Consider the following 19,661-nt stretch of genomic DNA (forward strand, 5'->3'; position numbering starts at 1 on the left):
ACTCAGAGAGCTGGGCTGAGGGGGACACAGGAACGTCAGTTGTGTCTGTGGTGTTTTGCAGCGTAAGCTGTGGGAACATGGTTCTGTGTGATAATATTGTCTACACTTCAGGGCAGTGATGGCGAACCTATGACACGTGTGTCAGAGGTGACATGCGAACTCGTTTTTTTGGTTGATTTTTCTTTGTTAAATGGCATTTAAATATATAAAATAAATATCAAAAATATAAATCTTTGTTTTACTATGGTTGCAAATATCGAAAAATGTCTATATGTAACACGGCACCAGAGTTAAGTTAGGGTTTTTCAAAATGCTAACATGCCGAGCTCAAAAGGTTCGCCATCACTGCTTTAGGGTATATATGAAATGTTTTATAATTAAAAAATTCTATTAGCAAACCTGGAAGCCCCAGGCAAACCTGAATGGCGGTTGTATCTCTGAGAGAGACCATGCTTAGAAGGGACATCTTTTGGGGGGGAGGAGCCAGTAACCCCTGTCCAAGAGCTGCATGCGCAATGCATTCTTGTGGTCTGGTGACTCGGGCATCTGGGATTTGTGCCTAAGCCCTGAAGGCCCAAGGCTGATGGTGTGGGATCTAAAGACGGGCCGATGCTGTGGATTTGATCTCTTGGAGATGGTGTCCTGGAGTACTGTGCTGAGGAGTGCGAAGCTGCCTCTGATCCTATATAATAAAAGCCTGATATGCAAATTGTCCCCTTTCACTGGAAGTTCAACGAGGGGGTGGGGCCAGTTGGCCAACTGCTTGTGGCTCCTCCCCCCAGCTGGCCCCACCCCAGCCAGCGGTGGTGGCAGGTGTTGGGGGGAAGGGAGGTCCTGGCCAGCAGCCAGCAGCCACTATGGACCCTACCCGTGCACGAATTTTGTGCACTGGGCCTCTAGTATTTTTACAAAAGAGCACTTCAATTGATTAGCAATGCCTGCCAGCCCATGATTGATTAGCAATGTCTGTCATGAGCAGAGCATGCGAGTAATAGTTCCCTGAATAGTTCGCCTAGAATTGGGGATGAAACCAGTCTGGGCTTTAGCGTTAGAGGATTTGACTCTGAGAGCTGGCTCTCTACTGACCAGGTGTGTGCCTTGCAGCTCAGTGCCCTCATGCACATGCTGGGCCTGACAAGGAAATCATGCCTGTTTCACAAAGTTGTTTTGAAGATGCAGAAGGAGATGAGAAGAAAGCTCAGCTGGAATTCATTCCGGTTCCTGCGATTTCGTGGGAATTCAGGATTCATGCAGGCTCATAACGTCAAAGGACTGGGTGGCCCTGGCTGGTGTGGCTCAGTGGTTTGGGTGTCACCTCTTGCACGGAGAGGTTGCCTGTTCAATTCCTGGTTGGGGCGGCTAATCCGTGCTCCCTTCTCACATGGATGTTTCTCTTTCTCTCCCCCCCTCTCTCTCTAAAAATCAAATTTTTAAAAATGTATTTTTTTAATAAAATGACTGGGTGGATGGGATTGGGCGTGACAGCTGGGCCGGACACTCCTTGCTTGTGAGGGGCCTGGGAGCAGAGGCTGGAGTGGGGCACCCCAGGCAGTGAGACTGCCCTGATTTCTCAGAATTATTTTTGTTTCCCAGAAACCAGGAGGGTTGGGCGTCTTGCCTGAGACGAGCACCTACGGGGCTCATTAAGCCAGTCCACAGAAGGACCAGGGAGCCACATACATGATGTAACAAAGAAAAACCATTTTGCAGGGAGGAGGTGGCTAGGGCGGGAGTCCCCAGCCCCAGACCTGAACCCCGGTCTTCCCCTCTCCAGACCCCGGCTTTGGGTGGGAAACCATCACCAAGTGTGCCTGTGGCCCCTCCCAGGAGGCCAGGACCCTGGAGGGAAACCAAAGAAGGCAGTGTTTACAGCCTGAGGCCGCTGAGGAGTGGTAGGGAGGGGTGGCCAGAGTGGGTAATGTTTAACCATGAACAGCTGCGCAAGGCTTCCCCACAGGGAGGGACCCTTCCCAGGCTGGCAGCGCCGGCTTCAGGGCCATCCAGTCCAGCCTCAGCCTCAGAAGTGAGGGAAGTTAGGCTGAAAGGCTGTCTGGTGGGAGAGGGCAGAGCTGGAGGGAGGACACCCCTCTCTCCCTTCACCCCCACCACGGCCCTCCCTCTGAATCAGGCTTGCGGAAGGGCCTGGTTCGAAGCCTGCAGCCCGGATGGGTGAAGGCTCGGAAGCCTCCCAAAACCAAAGCTACAGGGTAAGCTCTTGGGCAGCAGGATCACGACCCATCTTACTCCCTGAAGTGTCCCCCGCTGCCTCAAACACTGCCTCACAGAACGGGTGCTCAATGAATGAACACATGCACCAAAGTCCAGCAGGCAGCTTGCCATCCAGGAACCCCGAAAGCTTCCTGGATGCATGAAGAAGCTTTTGCCTTACTCATTCCTCCAGGACCTGCCCTGGGCTCCTGGGGAGACTCTCCCTAACCAACCTTCTCACCTTACCATTGAGGAAACTGAGGCACAGGGAGGGGACAGTCACACGGCTGGTTTGGGAGAAGTTAGGCTGCACTGGTGCTCTGTCCCAGTGCCTTCCCACACCTGACGGTGGAGAGACCCTGGGGGTTTCCAGCTGCCCAGGGGTGAGAGCCTTCTTTCTAGGCCCCCTCCCACCACCACGTGGATCCCTCATTTGGGGCCTGGTTTCTTCAGGGCATCTCGAAGGAGCTCCAGACGATGAATAGCAGAGAAAGAGGCAGCTGGCTGATGGCAGGGCTGTGGCTGGCTATCGACTTCCCACTTGCAACTGTGGATGGGCCTCGTGGGAACTAAGCCTCAGCTGGGACGCACGCAGGGCACATGGGCCGGCAGGGCAGGAGGTGCACTTCCTGCTGGGGAGTCAGCAAAGGCCTTCCAGGGAAGTGGGTGGGCTCTCCCGGGCCTGGAACTTGATCTTGGATAAGACACTTAACTAACCTCTTTAAGCCTCATCTGTAAAATGAGGCGATAATAAGGATTTGATGAAGTAATGTATGTAAAGGGCTTAGAACAGTGCCCGGCACACAGTAAGTCACTGTTAAACATCCATTAAACTTTTTTTAAAGTATATTTTTATTGATTTTTTTACAGAGAGGAAGGAGAGGGATAGAGCGTTAGAAACATCGATGAGAGAGAAATATCGATCCGCTGCCTCCTGCACACCCCCTATTGGGGATGTGCCTGCAACCAAGGTACATGTCCTTGACCGGAATTGAACCTGGGACCCTTCAGTTTGCAGGGGGATGCTCTATCCACTGAGCCAAACCGGTTAGGACTTCATTGAACTTTAAACAAAGGCACTCAATAAATTCCTGATGAAATTTTTGTTCACATAACAATAGGCTTGTATTTTATTCATTATTATTATTCTGTTTAAGAAAAATATGGTGGAGTACAAGAACAGGGAAGAGATTATTTATCTAATGAAATACCTTTGTAATGAAAAAAAAAAAGTTCAGTTAATGTCTGTGTCCATTGTAAATAGCAGCACTTGCCGAAGCTGATATTGCTCAGCGGTTAGGGTGTCAGCCCTCAGACGGAAGGGTCCCAGATTCAGTTGCGATCAAGGGCACGCATCTCAGTTGCAGGCTCCACACCAGGCTCCGGTCCAATTGATGTGTCTCTCTCACATCAATGTTTCTCTGTGTCTCTCCCCGTCCCTTCCACTCTCTCTAAAAACAGTGGAAAAAATATTCCCACGTGAAGATTAACAACAACAAAAAAGAAGTAGCACTTAATATTTGACATAAATTGCTCAAAATTTCTCAAGCTTACAAAGGAGTCTCAGTAAGAAATGGAAATTAGGATTCTCTGGATTCTTAGTTTTAAGAATGATCTAACTCCAGTTTAAGTCACTGACAAGTCTGGAGTGTTCCAGCTTCAGGCATGGCTGGATCATGATGCCCAAACAATGGGGACATAAGGGGTCAGTGTCTCACCCTACCTGCTCGGCTCTCGGCTCGCTACATCCTCGGGCAGGGACCACTTGTGGCAGGAAGATGGCTACCAGAAACACCAGCGAAGCGGCCCTAGGATGAGGGAGCATCTCTCTACCCCTTACCACTTTCCAACAGAGATCCCATGCCTGGGTCTCCCTGGTCTGACTTGAGTCATCTGGCTAATCCCTGACGTGAGTCGCTGTGGCCAGGAGGTAAAGACGAGATAGGCAAGGCAGAATCCCAGGCCCTGCCTGGATCCCGGGAGACAGGGTCGGCACCCTCTTACCTGTAGGGACTAGAGGCATGGCAGCGGCAGCTACCAAAGGGCATCAGGGTGCTACTGGAGGGAGAAGAGGCTCGGACTCAGACATGAGGAAGCTGCTGCTCAGAGGTACACCCCTTGGCCGAGTCACATCCCCACGTGGGACAAGCTCAATGCCCCATGAGTCCCTTTCACCAGGACAGGCGTTCTCTCCACTGCTTCACCGGGAACTGCGGGTAGGAAAGCTCAGTCTTGCTGAGGGGGCGATGCCAGGTGCACTGAATGTGGGAGGGACTGGGGGCAGTGACATTGTGGGGACTCCCCAGGGCATAGGAGGAATGGACTGACTCACTTCAGCACAGTACCTGCGAGTGCTCATTAAAACCGGAATCTGCAAATAGCCAGGCCTCCCAGGAACTGGGTGATTCTATGACGCCATCACGCCGAGTCCTTAGCAAGAGCGTGCACAGGTCCCTGCCTCCCAGGCCTGCGGAGGAGGGGGAGGCTGCCACCTCCAAAGCTTTGTGCGTCTCATTCTCCGCTTTTCCTTTAACATACACATCTTTCCAGGAAACTGACTCAATCTTTTGGAAGTGGGCAGGAAGCATGAAAAATAAACAGCTGAGCACGGCCTGTGGGGCTCAGTAGTCGAGCACTGACCTATGAACCAGGAGGTCCTGGTTCGATTCCTGGTCAGGGCAATGCCCAAGTTGTGGGCTCGATCCCCAGTGTGAGACTGGCAAGCAGCAGCTAATCAATGATTCTCTCTCATCATTGATGTTTCTATCCTCTCTCTCTCCCTCTCTGAAATCAATAAAAACATTTAAAATAAATAAATAAAATAAATAGCTGGGGGCCAAAGTGTCCTGGAGCCTCCCAGGGCTTTGTGAGATGTGACAGTGGTGACCACAGCTCCTGGATTTCCCAGGTGGTCCCCGCCAGGCTTGGGTTCAAATCCCTGCTTTGCCACATCTAGCGGTGTGACCTGGAACAAGATCCTGGCTTTCCCTGGGTCTCAGTTTCCTTGTCTGTAAAATGGGGATAATACCCTTGCTTTGCCAGGGCTGTCATAACAACTGATGGAGGGATTGGGGACCCTCCAGTGAGACCCTCTTGTCCCGTGTCCCTGGCGGGGCCTCCTTGTGATGTCACATTCCCACTGTCCACTGGGCACCCTGCCGAGATCCTGACACTGGAGAGAAAGAACTGTCTCCTGGCCTTTGAGGGAGCCTTTCCACCCCTCAGCTCTCCCCCTTCTCTTCCCACAAGAGCTCTAAGAGGCTGGTGTGGGGCAGTGGTCGGGCAGGGTCACGAGCAAGGGCCTGGAAGGCCAGATGGGGATGGAGCCCAACCCAGCATGGCCGAGGACTCCACGCCACAGACAAGAGCGCTCGCCTCGGCCCACCCAGTCAAAGGACCACGCCAAAGGTGCCAAGAGCAGAGCATCCTGGATTGTCTGAGACTCAGCAAGAGGAGGGGACTTAGCCAAGTACAAGCAGGTGGCAGAGCCTGGCAGACTGGATACGCCTCACCAATCCAGCTAGCGTCTCCTGGCCCTGGAGTGGAAATAACGGGGACACAGGGCCTCAAAGGGCAGGGACGCTCGTATCCAAAGCCGAAACCTGCTGGGGGTCAGCATGGGAAGGGTTGCTGAGCCACAGTGAAGCAGCAGCGAAGATGGGGCTTCCCATGGGTGAGTCCTGAAGCCGGGAGGGGGCCCCACCCAGAAGAAAGGGGTCCCAGAACTGGGTTCGCCAGCAGCTCACGTGCTAACGGGCCTGAGGCCTCGGGCAGCTTCCTGCACTCTCTGGGGCTCAGTTTCCCTAAATGTAAAATGAAGGGAAGTGTCCACTGACCTTTCAGGGCCCCTCTGGCTGTGGCTGGAGGCTGGGGCCAGCCCGAGGCCTCTTGGGAGACTGACACCTCCGGGCCCGAGGGGCTGTGCCATTCGAGAGAGAATCACTGACTGGCTGCCTCCTGCCCACCCCACACTGGGGATGGAGCCCACAACCCGAGCCTGTGCCCTGACCAGGAATCAAACCGGGACCTCCTGGCTCATAGGTCGACGCTCAGCCACTGAGCCACGTCGGTCGGGCCCTTCTCTTTTCATTGCATCTGTATGAGAAGACGGACGTTAGTGAAGCTTATGGTAATCAGTTCACAATACACGTAAACCACACCACCATCCTGTACATCTCAAGCTGACACAGTGACTACTTTTCAATAAGACAAACAGAAAGAGCCAAATCCCTGCCCTGTGGGGCTTCCTTTCTGGTGGGGACGGAAGGACTGGGGAGAATTAATGTAATGCATTAAGGCAGCGGTTCTCAACCTGTGGGTCGCGACCCCTTTGGCGGTCGAACGACCCTTTCACAGGGGTCGCCTAAGATCATCCTGCATATCAGATATTTACATGACGATTCATAACAGTAGCAACATGACAGTTATGAAGCAGCAACGAAAATAATTTTATGGTTGGGTCACAACATGAGGAACTGTATTTAAAGGGCCAGAAGGTTGAGACCCACTGCATTAAGGGGATGGTCTAGGCTGGTAGCAGGCCGTAAGTCTTGTGGGGAAATATAAAGCGAAATAAATGATTTGGGGAATGTGGGTGGGGGTTAAGCAGTTTCCAACTTAAACAGTGGTCAGGCGGGGCCTCATTGAGATATCTGAAAAATATTTTCTGAGACATTCGACATTTGAGCAAAGCACTGAAGAGGGGGAGGTGACACGGAGGTATGTCTCAGGGGCAGTGGGAATGCGCGGGGAAGGGGGACGGGGGACTGGTTGAGAGGCTGCTGTGGCCACCTGGGGGGGGGCGGAGCTCCTGGCTCACCTGTCACGTGGAGATAGCAGGGTACCTGGCTCTCAGGTTGCTGGGAAGGCTCAGTAAACTGCCCCTTCCGCGCCCTGCCAGGCCCTGTGGAGACAGCCCGGCACAGCCTTGCTCTGGAGGATGCCCCAGGCACAGGGGAGGTGAACAGGACTCAGCTGTTGGAAGAGCCCAGATTCTCAGTCCTCCCCCATTCCTCACTTCTGGAAAGGCCTAAGGAGGTCATGAGCCCTGGAGTGGACGGCAGGGTGTGAGTAACAGCTCATTATGTCATCTGGAGTTGGAGAGGACACCTCCTCCGCCTCCCCCGTCAGGCAGCTGGCTGACACCTGGACGGGAAGATGCCTGGACACTCTGACGTGCCATCTGAGGCATTCAGCGTGGCCTGCTCAACGTGCACACTGCGTGGGGACAGGCCACCCTTGCATCCTCACGGGGTGGGACTGCTAGAGCAGGCCAGGGCAGGGCTGGTCCATCGGCAGCCGCCATTTCAGTGATCAGGCCATTCAGACATCCACTCAGACATCCAGGTCTCTGTTTACGAAGAAGTAGGACAAAACCCACACTTGGGTGTGCTTCCGTCAGGAGCACGTGGTCCAAAAAAAGAAACCCTGCATCACAGACTATGGTTTTCCACCAGAGAAAATACATAGGATTTCTCTTTTCAAACCTGTAACTTTAAACCTCATATATGTACATGATAGTCTTAAAGAATTGAATAGAAATTTCATCCAGGGCAAGCTTAAACATGAACGTTTATATACACAAATAAATAAATTAAGTGCTTAGGTATACCTCTTGCTAATGCTTCATGACCAGCAATTATAAGTCAAACAGGGTCCCTGCCTGGCTCTTTGTTGGTATTGGTGTTGGTGGTGGTCCAGGAAAAGAAGTTTTACTTTTATTTTACGATTGAAAGGTGATACATGACGTGCATGGCTGGACCAAAAAGGCTCTCTCTCTTAAACGTAAAGCTACAGTGCCAAGTGGTCCTCCCCAAACATCCGGGTAAGCGCACCTCTCTGAAAGGCAGCTAGAGCTCTACCCTCACGTTACAACCCACTTAGAAACCCCCTTCAAAAGCAGACTGCACAGCTGTCAGAATTCAGGTATTTTCATTTCCTGATTCTGTCTCGTGAATATATTCGCAGTTCTATATAACTGCGGCTCTACAGATCTTCTTTCCCAGTCTTCTTCCAAAGGTATTCCCTACAGACTACTTCCCTAAGAGCACCCTCCCCTCCTTCCTACCAGGCTAATGAGAATACTGCCTGTCGCCAGGCTCCTGGCCTTGTCTCTAAGAGCCCCTGCACCCCGCCTGGACTTCCAGCAACAGGCAATGATTATTCCAAAGTGAAACACCGTCACTTCCTGGCCTCGTCTCTAAGAGCCCCTGCACCCCGCCTGGACTTCCAGCAACAGGCAATGATTATTCCAAAGTGAAACACCGTCACTTCCTGGCCTCCTACTATTTCTCAGAGCTTCCAGGTTTTGCCATTGATGTTCGCTGTAATCCTGTTACGTGGCCCCTGGGAAGCCAGAACAACAGCTTGGACAGGACAGGGTTCCAAGCCTGACATTTAAACCAGGACTGCAGTGCTGGTGGCCGCAGCAAAGTCAAGCAATCCGGAAGTGCCTGCGGTGATCGTTCGAAGTTTCCCTTAAACCTACTCCAGAGTTGAACTGCAATGGTTTTAAATTTCTGTGATCTGACTCTTAGGGAGAAGTACACACATCCATATAAATATCTGAAACAAACACGGCGCGCCCTCACTTCCTGGGCGAAGGCAGAAGCGCTTTCCGCTCTGTCCCCTCTGCTTAATCTTTGCTAGCGCCGGGAGGCTGAGGCATCTGAAACAGATGTCTTTTCAGTCAACACGGTCAAATCCAGGCGATTTCATATGGCTCTCGACTTATTTGTGACACTAACGTAATTTCACAATCTCATTAATGGGCTGCCCATCGTTTGAAAAGCATTGTTTAGTGGGTTATTGTTATTTTTAACATTCAAATGGGATCGAAGTTCCCTTTTTTCACTTAATATGGCATGGACATCTTCCAGGCACTTTGTAGCCCCAACTCACACTCCTCAAAGCGTTCATGGAACCTACCACACACACGTACCCCAGCTTAGGTAACTGATCCCCACTGAAGGCACTTAGATTTTAATTTATTTATTTTAGAGAGAGAGAAAATAACACATCCATTTGTGGTTCCACTTTTATGCATTTATTGGTTGCTTCTCGTATGTGCTCTGACTGGGGATCGAACCTAAGACCTTGGCATATCAGGAGGATGCTCTAACCAAATGAGCTACCCAGCCAGGGTTATATTTAGATTTCTTAGGGACCTGGAAAAACACTGCACATTACTGTCAGCCAGACCTGAGTTTAAATTGCTGTCTAAACACCTTAAGCTCTCTGTGCTCCACCATCACATCTACAAAAAGGAAATAAACCTCTCATCCTGCCAGGAGGATGAAGTAGAAAACTCGGAGTGCTTTATAACAATTACAGAGAAGTCCGCCATTACCTTCCGCTGGTGCCTGACTTCTCTTTTTACTCCTCACCGGAGGATAATTTTTCCATTGATTTTCAGACACAGTGGAAGGGAGCGGAGGGGGAAGAGAAATAACAGCGAGAGAGAGAGACACATCTATTGGTGGCCTCCTACATGGGGGATCGAACCTCAGACCCTTCGATCCGTGGGCCAATGCTCTAACCACTGAGCAACTGCCCAGGGCCGATGCCTGACTTCTTTCCCAAGCATGAGACAGAGCCTTCTCTGTGCTGCCCATTAGCATTTGCCCAGCAGTGTCCTGGGGAAAGGGCTCAAAATAAGACAGTAAGACACACCTTTCTGAGTTTACAATTTGCCTAGTCCTGGTCGCAGTATCTTCCCTTTTCTCTGTACTTGATCATTAAGGTAAAGAACCAAACATTTCAACAGTTATTCTTTCAACAACAAACATGTATGGAGCATCTACTATTTGCCAGTCACTATGCCAAGCACCATGTGAGCCTCAACTTTCTCATCAATAAATCGAAGAATTGTGCTTCTTAATAGAGAAATGAGGGGCATCTTGAGTGAAATAATTATTTGTGCAGGTCTGTCCCCTGCTTTCTAAACAACAGGGACCTATCTGGTAATTGGGACAACCCGATTGAGGCAGGATAGTAAGAAGCCAAGAAAATCCCCTGGCAAGTGGAATGGGGAGACACAAGTAGATGAACAAACTGGCTGAGCAATTTACAGCCAGGAAAAGCCAGGTGTCCAGCCACACGCAAAACTGGTGCCAGACCTCGCCCCAGGGTGGCCTTTCCTCCCCTGGCATATGGCTGGCCATGCAGTTCAGACCCCTGACCTTTCCTCCCTAGAGATAACATCCAGGCCCAGAAAAGCAGCAACAGCAGGCAAGTGACACCAGGATCAGCTGTGATGAATAATGGCCCCCTGCCCTGGCCACCACCAATCAGTGGAGACCGGGACCTGAAAGGATAACCCGGAAGACCTGGTGAATATTCACTTGAGATCCTCCCCTAAGACCGCCCCTAAGTTCCCAGCTTTAAAACCCTCGCCACTAAGGACCCAGCACATCTCTCCCTCCTGAAGGCAACTTGAGCCTTTCCCTTCCCTCTTGTTCCCCCACAGACAAGCACCTCCTAAACTCTAAGGGCGGGACCTATGAGACTTGCAACTAGGGGAGCAATGGGCAGCAGCAGCTCTTCCCTGATAACCCCCCAAACCTGTCCCCGAGGCCCCCTTTCCTGACTCTCCAGGGAGCTGACAACAGCCCCGCCTTGGCTCACTTCTTTTCTTTTCTTTTTTTTTGGGGGGGGGGGGGCGGGGGGGAGGATGGCGGGCGCGGTTAACTTCTTTTCCATAACGTTTCTAGAGAGCCAAGCGGCCCAGCCTAGCCTCCCTCCTGTGCTGCTTCTATTCTAAGCCCTTCCTGTTTCCCTGACCCCGGCATTAATAAACGTGCTCGCAGAATCACCAGGACTCATGTTCTGAAATTGTCCCTGCAGCAGGTCAAGAACCCGCCTGCTTCAAGTCCAGAGGCAAACCCGCTCCCCCCTGACCTGTAAGAGGATGACGCCATCGCACATTTCCAGATGCCCCCTAGCGGGCACGTTCATCCTCCATGACAGCGGTTCTCAACCTGTGGGTCGCGACCCCTTTGGGAGTTGAACGACCCTTTCACAGGGGTCGCCTAAGACCATCGGAAAACACATATATAATTACATATTGTTTTGTGATTAATCACTATGCTTTAATTATGTTCAATTTGTAACAATGAAATTGGGGGTCATCACAACATGAGGAACTGTATTAAAGGGTCGCGGCATTAGGAAGGTTGAGAACCACTGCTCCATGGAGAAACACCCCCCAAGCTCACCCTCCAGGATTCCAGGTGCCAGGGAAAGGGGAGGCCCTGTCACTGGCAGGTTCAGGATGACGCCAGAGCCCCAAGATGCGGAAGGTCTGGACCACGCCTTACACTGGCCACGGGATGAGCTCGCCGGCAATCCCGGGGCTATCGGTTACTCTCCATGCAGCCAAGACAAACCCAGGAACTTCAGGTTTCCGTCCCCAGCGGAGCCTGGGGTCCTGGGGAGGGAGGAACGGCGGTGCCCTCGTAACGCCAGGCCTCGGGGTGCGAAGGGTTACAGCAGGTGGCAGCGCGGAAGCCCCCATCGCCACTAGAGGGGCCCGAGCAGCCCGGCTCGGCGACCTCGCGGTCACGTGAGGGCGAGGGCGGGACTGAGCGAGGGGCCGGCCAATAGGCTGTGCTGTCGGTGGGCGTGATAGCCAATAGGAGCAGGGAGAGGAGTCCCGGACTAGGAAGAAACAGCGGCCGGGAGGGGGCTGCGGGGACCATGGGCCTCCTGACCATCCTGAAGAAGATGAAGCAGAAGGAGCGGGAGCTGCGGCTGCTCATGCTGTATCCTCCCGGAAGCCGGAGCCGCCAGGGTAGCGGGGCCCGGCCGGGCGGGCGGTGCGGGGCGCCCCCTACCGGGCGCGGGGTGCCAACTGCCCCTTGTGCGTCACGCACGTGGGTCCTACCAATCAGTCGGCGGGGGGGCCGGGGGAGGCCGAACCAGCGGCTCGGGGCGAGCAGGCTCCGTTCCCAGGGCCAAAGCTGGGGGTCTTGGGGCGCAGCGGCCGGACAGGTGTCCCAGTGTAGGGGGAGGGGGCCCGGAAGTGACTCGGCCGCCGCCACCCGTCGGTCTGGCCCAGCGTGGGGCCGCTGTCCTCGGCTCGGCCCTTCTACCCCCGCCCGAGGGGTGAGGCCGCGGCCCCGCCCTCAAGATCGGAATCCCGGGGTCGCCCCGCCCTCAGCTCCTGGAGCAGCGGGTGTCGCCTCCGCGAGGGTCCTTTCGCGGGTGGGTCGAGCTGTCCAGCCTCTGCTGCCCACGGCCCGTCGATGTCAGTGGACCCCGAGGGCCCCATCGACCTTCCGAGTCCCATTAACAGGCGTCTGCGCTCTTCGCCCTGCTCGGCCCCAGGCCCCATGGGGGGCGACTCTGAGAGCCAGAGCTGGGCTTCCCTCACCCCAACTCCGCTAGCTGGGAGAGAAGACATTTACCTACGCAAATAACTCGAAAACAATATTCACAGCATGTCTGTTTTAAAGAACCTTGAGGAGGACACAGAATTCACTCATGCACGAAATATTGAGCACCAACTGTGTGCTAGGCACTGTCCTAGGGGCTGGGGTAAAACAGCAAAATAAACAACTCCCACCTTCATGGCCAGTCTGTTATGCTGGAGGGAGGGGGTGTTAATAACATAAATGAGGAAATGTATAGTATGGACGGAGAAGGAAGGCCGCGTGGAGAAAGTGCAGACAGGGGGGTGAGGGTGGACCCGTGTAGACATCTGGGGACGTTCTTTAAAGCAGAGGGACAGCGAGTGCAAACTCCTCCCAGGAGGAGCCCGGATGGATTCTTCAGGGACTGACCTTGGCGAGAGCAGTTGCAGGGACCAAGTTGGAGCAAAAGCCTCGTGGGTTCCAGAAAGAGCAGAAGAGAAGTTGGAGGTGAGAACGCAAAGGTTTTGAGGAGAGTCGCTGTTAAGGGGGGGACATAAAGGGATGCGGGGAAAAGGGATCAAGAGATCCCAGTGGCTCAAGGGCCTGGAGTTGCTGGAGCTGGGGGGCTGCAGCAGCATCACGGACACTGGCCTGCTGCTCATCGCCTGGGGCCTGAAATTTAAATTTTTTTTAAAGAAAGGAGGATGTTTGCTTCTTCTAAGGTGGCAGAGGTGCCAGAGAGTTTGTCCGCTGCGGGGAATGATCCAGTGGAGAAGGAAATGTGGGTGATGAAGTTGGGGGGTGGGGAGGTGAGGGGATCATCCGTGGCCAATTATCAGAGGTGCTCTGTCACCCCCATGTCACTGGCTTGAGTCACTTGCTAGGTCAGGTGAGCAGAAAGGCTGCTGAGTCCAGGGCCTGGGCCCCCGTCCCAGCTGCAGGCCCCGTCAGTGTGAGGAGGAGAGGAGGGTGGTTCTCTCCTGCAAAAACCTTGAGGCCCTCGGAGAGGCCTTCCCTGGCGCCTGCGCTCCAGCACCTCTTCCGTGTATTCCTTGTGTTTTTCTTCGTTGTCTGTCAACACTCACCAGGACCTGACAGAACTTCCTCATTGGTTTACACTCTATCGCTGCCTCCACACAAGACCTTACTTAAGCGCCACTTAAGGGCGGACGTTGACTCCAGGGGCGCCCCAGCACCGGAAGGGGGCCTGGCACTTAGTGGGTATTCAGCAAATATTATGGAGCTCATTGAGGAGCCGTTGGTCAGAAGATAAGAGTCTTGTTTCTTGATATTTTCACGTTTATCGTGGGTCGGTTATGTGCTCAAGGGATTTTGATAGGTGGTGGGAAATGACTTGTCCCATAAGAGAGGGGCACTGTCACCAAGTCACCACCCTGCAGAGAGGGGGTTTCTCCTTAACCGGGTGCGCCCCAGCGGCCTGGACAACGCCGGCAAAACAACTATCCTCAAGAAGTTCAATGGAGAAGACATTGACACCATCTCCCCAACCCTGGGCTTCAACATCAAGACCCTGGAGCACCGAGGGTGAGGGGGTCCCTGCAGACAGGCCAGCCCAGAGCAAGGCGGGGAGGGTGGGAAGGGGCCAGGCTGACCCTCCAGGCACCCGCTCCGCTCCCTGCCTAGATTCAAGCTGAACATCTGGGATGTTGGCGGCCAGAAGTCCCTGCGGTCCTACTGGCGGAACTACTTTGAGAGCACGGACGGCCTCATCTGGGTGGTGGACAGCGCCGACCGCCAGCGCATGCAGGACTGCCAGCGGGAGCTCCAGAGCCTGTTGGTGGAGGAGGTGGGCAGGGGGCCTGGCTGAGCGGGAAGGAGGGGTGGGGAGCCGGGCTTGCACCTGCATCCAGGCCCCAGTGCCTTGTGCATGTGCAGGGATGTGTGGACACCTCCCTCAGCAGATCCCCTGAGCCCATGCCCCGTGGGCCACAGGTAGTTCATGCTATGGGCCGAGCCCCGAGTTCACACGCCTGTGATGTCACTGCTTCAGCACCCTGAGCTTCAGTTTCCCCACCTCCAACCCAGCTTTAGGGAGGATGACTGCAGGCCAGTGTGTGAAGCTTTGGGAAGCAGTGGAGCCTGGCTCAGGAGTTAGCCTCTTCGCTGTGTGACCTCAGGCAAGGCCCTTAACCTCTCTGAACCTTCACTTCCTCATCTCTAAGGTGGGCATTATCATTAGAGTGATCTTATAATTTATTGTTTGGGCCAAAACACTTTAAAAAGTAAAATTAAAAAAAAAAAAAAAAGTAAAATTTTAGATTTACAGAAAAATTGCAAAGATAATGAAGAAAGACTATCCTTCTTCCCCATGTTGATATCTTCCATAATCACTGTATGTCAAAACTGAGAGATTAACCCTGGGAAGTTACTCTGGAAGAGTAACATAGGCTTTTATTTGGATTTCACCAGTTTTCCCCCTGATGCCCTTTTTCTGTTCCAGGATTTGATCTAGTTAACTGCACTGCATTTAGATGAAACAGGGACACTTTTGAGAGGGAAAGAGGGAGTTGATGAGGGGACAACAGGCATGAAAGGGGCTGTCCTGGGCACACGGGGACACGTGGTCACCTGCTGGGGGCCAACCCCAGCAGGTCCAGGGGTCCCCAAAGGTGTGGACGGAGTCGGCAAAGACTATCCACCCTCTTCCTATGGTGGAGTCCTATCCATCCCGAGAGTGGGGCTTACCTAGGGGTCCCTGTTCGGGCGCCAGATGCTGGGGTCCAGCCCCAGCGGGGGTCCAGGGGTTCCCAAAGGTGTGGACGGAGTCGGCCAAGAACGAAAGACACGGAGACAGTGTTTAGTTGATCAGCAGCCTAGCCAGGATCTCTAGCCAAGTTCTGGTTTGGATCTCCAGCCAAGTTCTGGTTAGGTTCCCCAGCCAGGTTCTGTGTCCATGTTCTCTTGCTAGGTTCTCCAGCCAGGTTCTCCAAGTTCTCCAGCCAGGCTCTGTAGCCATGTTCCCTCGCTAGGTTCTCCAGCCAGGTCTGTCACCAGGTTCTAGTCAGGTTCTCTTGCCATGTTCTATCCAGGTTCTGTAGCCAGGTTCTGTCTCTAGGTTCTTCAGCCAGGTTCTCTCGCTAGGTTCTGTCTCTAGGTTCTGTGGCCAGTTTCTGTCCAGGATCTTTTGCCATCTTCTCTCCAGCGAAGTTCTTCTGTCTCTAGGTTCTGTGTAGGTTCTGTGTCTAGGTTCTGTGTCTAGGTTCTGTGTAGGTTCTGTGTCTAGGTTCTGTGTCCTGTTGTCTTGTTACATCTGTATTTATACCAGTTGATTCCAATCCTATCAATCTCTATTCCAAAGGTTAGGGCATTTCTTATCTCCATTCCAGGGAGTAAAGATTATGTAGCTTAAGCATGATTGTTCATAGTTAAAGTGATTAATTACCCGCCTGGCACTTAGTTAAGGGGTTTTATTCCCTCCCTAACTTCAGGGGAAAATCCCTACCTGGGGAAACAACCTTTCTCAGAGAGGTGACCTTGGTTAAAACACATAGTGCCAAGAAGGTGAGCAAACATATTAAGAACAGTATGCCATATATGCCAGGTCCCTTGAAACAGCAAGGATGGACCGGCTCCTGGCAGTCACCGGGCATAACAGTAGCTGCCTCCCAGAGTGTCGAGCAGTCCAGTGAGATCAGATGCCCAGCCCGAGCCAGACCCATCCACGTGGAGCAGCTCCCAGGACTGAGCACGTGGAAGGAATAACTGGACTTGGAGGCAGAGCGGCCTGGCAGGGCAGTGGGGCAGTGGAAGGGCTCCATGGACGTGCAAGCAGGAAAGGCCCTTCCCAGCAGACCCTGGGCCTTTATTTTACACGTCACCTCATCAGGTGGAGCATTCGAGACCACAACGGGCTCTTGGATCATGTTATCCATCACCCCTGCCCATTTATGGAAGAGGAAACAGGCATAGAAGGGAAAGGTGCCCACTGGGTGCTTATTGGACTAGAACCAGGGCCCTGGCCCATCCCAGGGCTCCATCACCCCATGCGCGCCCGGCCTCAACGGCAGTGTCCGCACTGCCCACCCCACTCCCACCTCCACGCTGCACTGCCCTGGTTTTCCAGGTTGGTCTCCGACTCCAGATGCTCAGGGCAATTAGATGAGAAGTCGGGCTGCTCTCTGAGCCCCGTCCCCCTGTTTGTCTCCCCAGCGCCTGGCTGGAGCCACCCTCCTCATCTTTGCTAACAAGCAGGACCTGCCTGGAGCACTATCTTCTAATGCCATTCGCGAGGTGAGTTCAGGCCCTGGCGCAGGCCCATGGAGGGAAAGGGGCATGTGTTTGTTTAATTTATTTTATTTATTTTTTTTTAAAAATACATTTTTTATTGATTTCAGAGAGGAAGGGAGAGATAGAAATATCAATGATGAGAGGGCATCATTGATCGGTTGCCTCTAGCATACCTCCTACTGGGGACCAAGCTCGAAACGTGGGCATGTGCCCTGGACTGGAATCGAACCCGGGACCTTTGAATCCTCAGGCCGACGCTCTATCCACTGAGCCAAACTGGCCAGGGCTGTTAATTTATGTTAAAAGCATTGTGAGCCCACTGTGTGGCAGGACCTCTTCGGGGCCCTGGAGATTCCGTCATCAGGAAGAGTAGTGCCTCACAGGCTGGAGGGGGCAGCCTGCAAACAGGTCATTCCACAGGGTAACAGTCACCAAGGCGTGAGTGCTTTCTGTGTGCGGGGCTCTTTGCCTGCTTCAGTCATTCAGGTCCCACAACCATCTCATGAACTAGGAGCTGTTATCATTCCGCAGATGGTGAAGCCGGCTTAGCGAGGTCAGGTAACTGGCCCAAGGTCACACAGCCAACAAGCCAGGGTTAAACGCAGGCCTAGCTGACCCCAGAGTCTTAACCTTTACTCTGGAGCTTCAGCACCAGAATGAGAGAGAGTGGGGTTAGAACCTTGGTTCTGCCCCTTACTGGCTGTGTGAGCTTAGACAGGTTGCTTAATCTCTCAGCCAGGGGTCCTCAAACTTTTTAAACAGGGGGCCAGTTCACTGTCCCTCAGACCGTTGGAGGGCCGGACTATAGTTTAAAAAACACTATGAACAAATTCCTATGCACACTGCACATCTTATTTTGAAGTAAAAAAACAAAACGGGAACAAATACAATATTTGTATTTGCATGTGGCCCGCGGGCCGTAGTTTGAGGACCCCTGCTCTCAGCTGTGGTTTCCTCCTCGGTCAGTGGCCAGCACAGGTGCTGGCTAGTGTGGCCTTGGGAGGAGTGGATGAGAGGACATTGTGGGGCCACAGCACAAGGCCTGGACCCTAACAGACGCCTGGACGCCTATGTTGCTATTTTCTTCCTAAGGGGTAGCGCTGGCCTGACAATGTGCAGAGAGCCTGGTGCGGGGGATCTTCACTGGGGAGCAGGGGAACTTCCCAGGACAGGACCTGGAGACAACACCCGTTTCCCCTGGGCCAGGAGAGGGGAGGAGCTGCAGGCCGGCTGGGAGCTTCCCGGGCCCCACCAGCCCTTCCCTCCCTTTCAGGCCCTGGAGCTGGACTCCATCCGAAGCCACCACTGGTGCATCCAGGGCTGCAGCGCGGTCACGGGGGATAACCTGCTGCCCGGCATCGACTGGCTCCTCGATGACATTTCCAGCCGCATCTTCACAGCCGACTGAGCCGCTCCAGGTGCCCCCACCTCGCAGTCCGGGCCCCCCCTACCCCAGACCCTCACCAAGCACCACCCATGGGAGGATGGGAGTCAGCCAGCCCAACTAACACTCCACGCCCCTCCGTAACCTGCTGCTGCTGCCCACTGCTGCCCCATGGCCAGCCCAGATCCCAAGGCGGGTGGGCCGCTGCCTGGCTGTCACCCTGGCTCATGACCCAGCCCCCCTGCAGCTGCCAGACCAAGAGGCAAGGGCTGAGGCTGGGAGGGGGCTGCCTCTGCTGGTATCGAGACTATGGGCCTCGTCCTTGCTCAGCTGTGAGAATAAACTGTTCCTTGTCCTGATCCCTGGCTGAGTCATTTGCTAATTCAATAGCTTTAGAGACCACCTAGGGCCCACAGTCCAGCGGGAGACAAAGGGACAGATCATTTCAGTCAGAGGGTTAACTGATGCTGTGTCTAAGGGATATGCAGAGTATAGAAGCATAGGACCAGGCTGCAATTAGTGCCATTTGGAAGAGTCCAGCAGGCTTCCCAGAGGAGGTGACATTAAAGCTGGGAGTATAGGATGAGTAGGAGTTTTCTAGATAGAGGAAAACGAAGGACAGTTTAACAGAGCGACTGCTACCCTCAGAGGTATGGATTAGAAAAGGGGTACACATACACCCCTACATCAGGACTCACAGCTTCTTGAATGGAACACGGGCTGAATTTCAGCTCCCAACTTCCTGTAGCAGCCAGGAACCCACATGCAATGGACAGCCTGCAGGCTCAAGGCAGCACAGGTTCAAGCAGAGGAAATCACATGACAGGAATAAAGAGCAAGGGCTCTTGAGAAAGAGGGAGTGCCGAGGACACAAGCAGGAGGAGCTGACCAAGAGCAGAGCATGGAAGGGGCCTTCCTGAAGGCTCTAGGCCAGTGGTTCTCAACCCTCTGGCCCTTTAAATACAGTTCCTCATGTTGTGACCCAACCATAAAATTATTTTCGTTGCTACTTCATAACTGTCAAGTTGCTACTGTGATGAATCGTCATGTAAATATCTGATATGCAGGATGATCTTAAGCGCCCCCTGTGAAAGGGTCGTTCGACCGTCAAAGGGGTCGCGACCCACAGGTTGAGAACCGCTGCCCTGGGGCTCTCTGAAGCAGGGGCTGGTCTGAGGAAGATGGGAACGAGGGCGCCCAGGATAGCAGGACGGACGGATGTTCCACAGGGACCTGTGCTGTGGCCTCCACGTGGCTGCTTACCCTGCAGGCTTCTGTCCGGAGACCTGGACTTCCGGTCACGTTGGAGAATGGCCTGAGGAGTCCAGACCCAGTATTCCAATGGCAGTGTGTGGGCACGCGCCTCCAGGAGGCTACAGGACTTGCTCAGGGCCACCCAGTGAGGAAGTGGGGGCGCTGAGACTTGGTCCCAGCACACTTCGCCCTGTAACTGTTTCCAGTGTTTGTCT

General features: G+C 53.5%; 1 protein-coding gene across 2 annotated transcripts; it reads left to right on the forward strand.

Moving 5' to 3' along the window:
• Positions 1 to 11,055: 11,055 nt before the first annotated feature.
• ARL2 (ARF like GTPase 2) lies at positions 11,056 to 18,551 on the forward strand. 2 transcript variants are annotated; one of them, XM_081099804.1, is made up of 6 exons: positions 11,862 to 11,998; positions 12,958 to 13,067; positions 13,900 to 14,105; positions 14,205 to 14,367; positions 16,731 to 16,811; positions 18,082 to 18,551. In XM_081099804.1, exons 1-6 carry the CDS (start codon positions 11,905 to 11,907, stop codon positions 18,214 to 18,216), a joined length of 789 nt encoding a protein of 262 aa, XP_080955930.1. In that variant the 5' UTR covers positions 11,862 to 11,904; the 3' UTR covers positions 18,217 to 18,551. The 2 variants fall into 2 exon arrangements, with proteins under 2 accessions (XP_080955931.1, XP_080955930.1); XM_081099805.1 differs by lacking the exon at positions 12,958 to 13,067 and having other exon boundaries at positions 11,056 to 11,969; positions 13,995 to 14,105.
• The last annotated feature ends 1,110 nt before the right edge of the window (positions 18,552 to 19,661 follow it).

The sequence above is a fragment of the Myotis nattereri genome, assembly GCF_964212035.1.
Source record: "Myotis nattereri genome assembly, chromosome: 9".
In the NCBI taxonomy this organism is placed as follows: Eukaryota; Metazoa; Chordata; class Mammalia; order Chiroptera; family Vespertilionidae; genus Myotis; species Myotis nattereri.

Coding starts and splice junctions, on each gene's coding strand:
- ARL2 (XM_081099804.1), top strand. CDS start 11,905: ATGGGCCTCCTGACCATCCTGAAGAAGATGAAGCAGAAGGAGCGGGAG. Junction 14,368..16,730: donor AGAGCCTGTTGGTGGAGGAG/GTGGGCAGGGGG, acceptor TTGTCTCCCCAG/CGCCTGGCTGGAGCCACCCT. Junction 16,812..18,081: donor CTTCTAATGCCATTCGCGAG/GTGAGTTCAGGC, acceptor CCTCCCTTTCAG/GCCCTGGAGCTGGACTCCAT.